General features: G+C 34.3%; 1 protein-coding gene across 1 annotated transcript in view; it reads right to left on the bottom strand.

The window, feature by feature from the left end:
• The window catches only part of MELK (maternal embryonic leucine zipper kinase), a 56,124-nt gene that overhangs the window by 8,596 nt on the left and 46,072 nt on the right, over window positions 1–1,456 (bottom strand). The window contains exon 13 of the mRNA XM_004677513.2: window positions 208–223. Coding sequence (XP_004677570.1) covers window positions 208–223 — 16 coding nt within the window. The remainder of the gene's footprint in view (window positions 1–207; window positions 224–1,456) is intronic.

Consider the following 1,456-nt stretch of genomic DNA (forward strand, 5'->3'; position numbering starts at 1 on the left):
TGAGGTCATGCCTATGGTTTTATTATAAATACCATATGACAAATCTAAATAGATCATATGAATACTGATGATACTGATTCTCCTCTCTATAAATAAAAGTCAATCTGTATTTATACAAGAACACAATTTATCCCTTTAGTTGACATAATATCAAGAGTAGTAAAATCAGTTAGTAGTCCTAATCAACTCCTGTCAGGAAAAGAGAACAGTCTCCTGTGAAAGTCTGACAAAAGTTATTAAAGAGACATGAGCATTAGTCATTTTTATATTTCCTGTTCCAGAATTCTATTTTATTCTAGGTTTGGTTTTTGTATCCCAGATAGTTTATCATAATCTTTTACTATCAAATCTGTTTACCAGTGATTAGTTAACCTGTTGTACATGATTAAAAAGGCATATACCCTCTGGTGATAATAACATGTACTTAGAATAAATATACATCAAGTTTTTAAAAAAAGACCGAGAGTTCTGGTTTTGTTTATGGCTGTTCAGCACTATTATTACTGATTCTACAAGAATCAATAAAACCAAATAAAATAAACCCAAAAACATTTGTGGAAACTGTTTTCATCTTGGTATAGTCAGAGGATCTTCTGCCTTACATTGTAACTCGTTGACAAATTGTCACTGACTAGATTGTACAGGATTCAGAAAAATGAAATTAATGCTTATGTCAAAAATGACTAGAATGAAAGTAAAGTGCAAAGCGCTAATGGAAGCTATCAATCGGGCTTCAGTCACTTGCCTCCTGTAGGCGGCTCTTACATTTAAAGGAAAATAGCCAATAATAGTTTTTGACCAACATAATCTTTTCTTACAGGGACAGATATGTAAAATGATGACACTTCGAGATTATTAATTTCTAGCTATTCATATTTCAAAACCTCAGAATTACAGAAAAGATAAAAAAATAACAATGAAAAGGGACTATTAAAAAAAAAAAAACCCAAACGTGTGTAGATGAGCTAAGGTCCTTCTTACCTCCCTGTCCAACCCACTGACCCATGAAAGATGTGATAGCTATGTTAGCGCAAACACTAAGAAAACATGCAGCAGCCAGCACTCCTGAGTTGTCTCATTGAACCTTCATAACCACAGGCAAACACACACACTCACACACACACCACACTAACTAGCCATACAAGTTTGGGAAAAGTTTTGCCTGAATTGATGAACAGAAGGATGCAATGAACACAACAGGACTTTCAGCAAATATCTTAGATTTTTTTTCATGAAGCTTTAGGTATAAGAAGTAGACCTCCTATAAACCAGAGACATTTTATGGGGTGGAAGGGAGAATGTGATCAAAACTGGGGTGGGAAGAGTGCACTGGACTGTGGTGATGGCACACAGGTAAAATGGTGATGGGAAGCCCATGAGGATTACAGCTGAGATGGAAAAAGGCACAAAGTGAAGAATCATGTCAAAATATATATAAAATATATATATATTTTTT

The sequence above is a fragment of the Condylura cristata genome, unplaced genomic scaffold, assembly GCF_000260355.1.
Source record: "Condylura cristata isolate star-nosed mole 26May11 unplaced genomic scaffold, ConCri1.0 scaffold00006, whole genome shotgun sequence".
Classification (NCBI taxonomy): domain Eukaryota; kingdom Metazoa; phylum Chordata; class Mammalia; order Eulipotyphla; family Talpidae; genus Condylura; species Condylura cristata.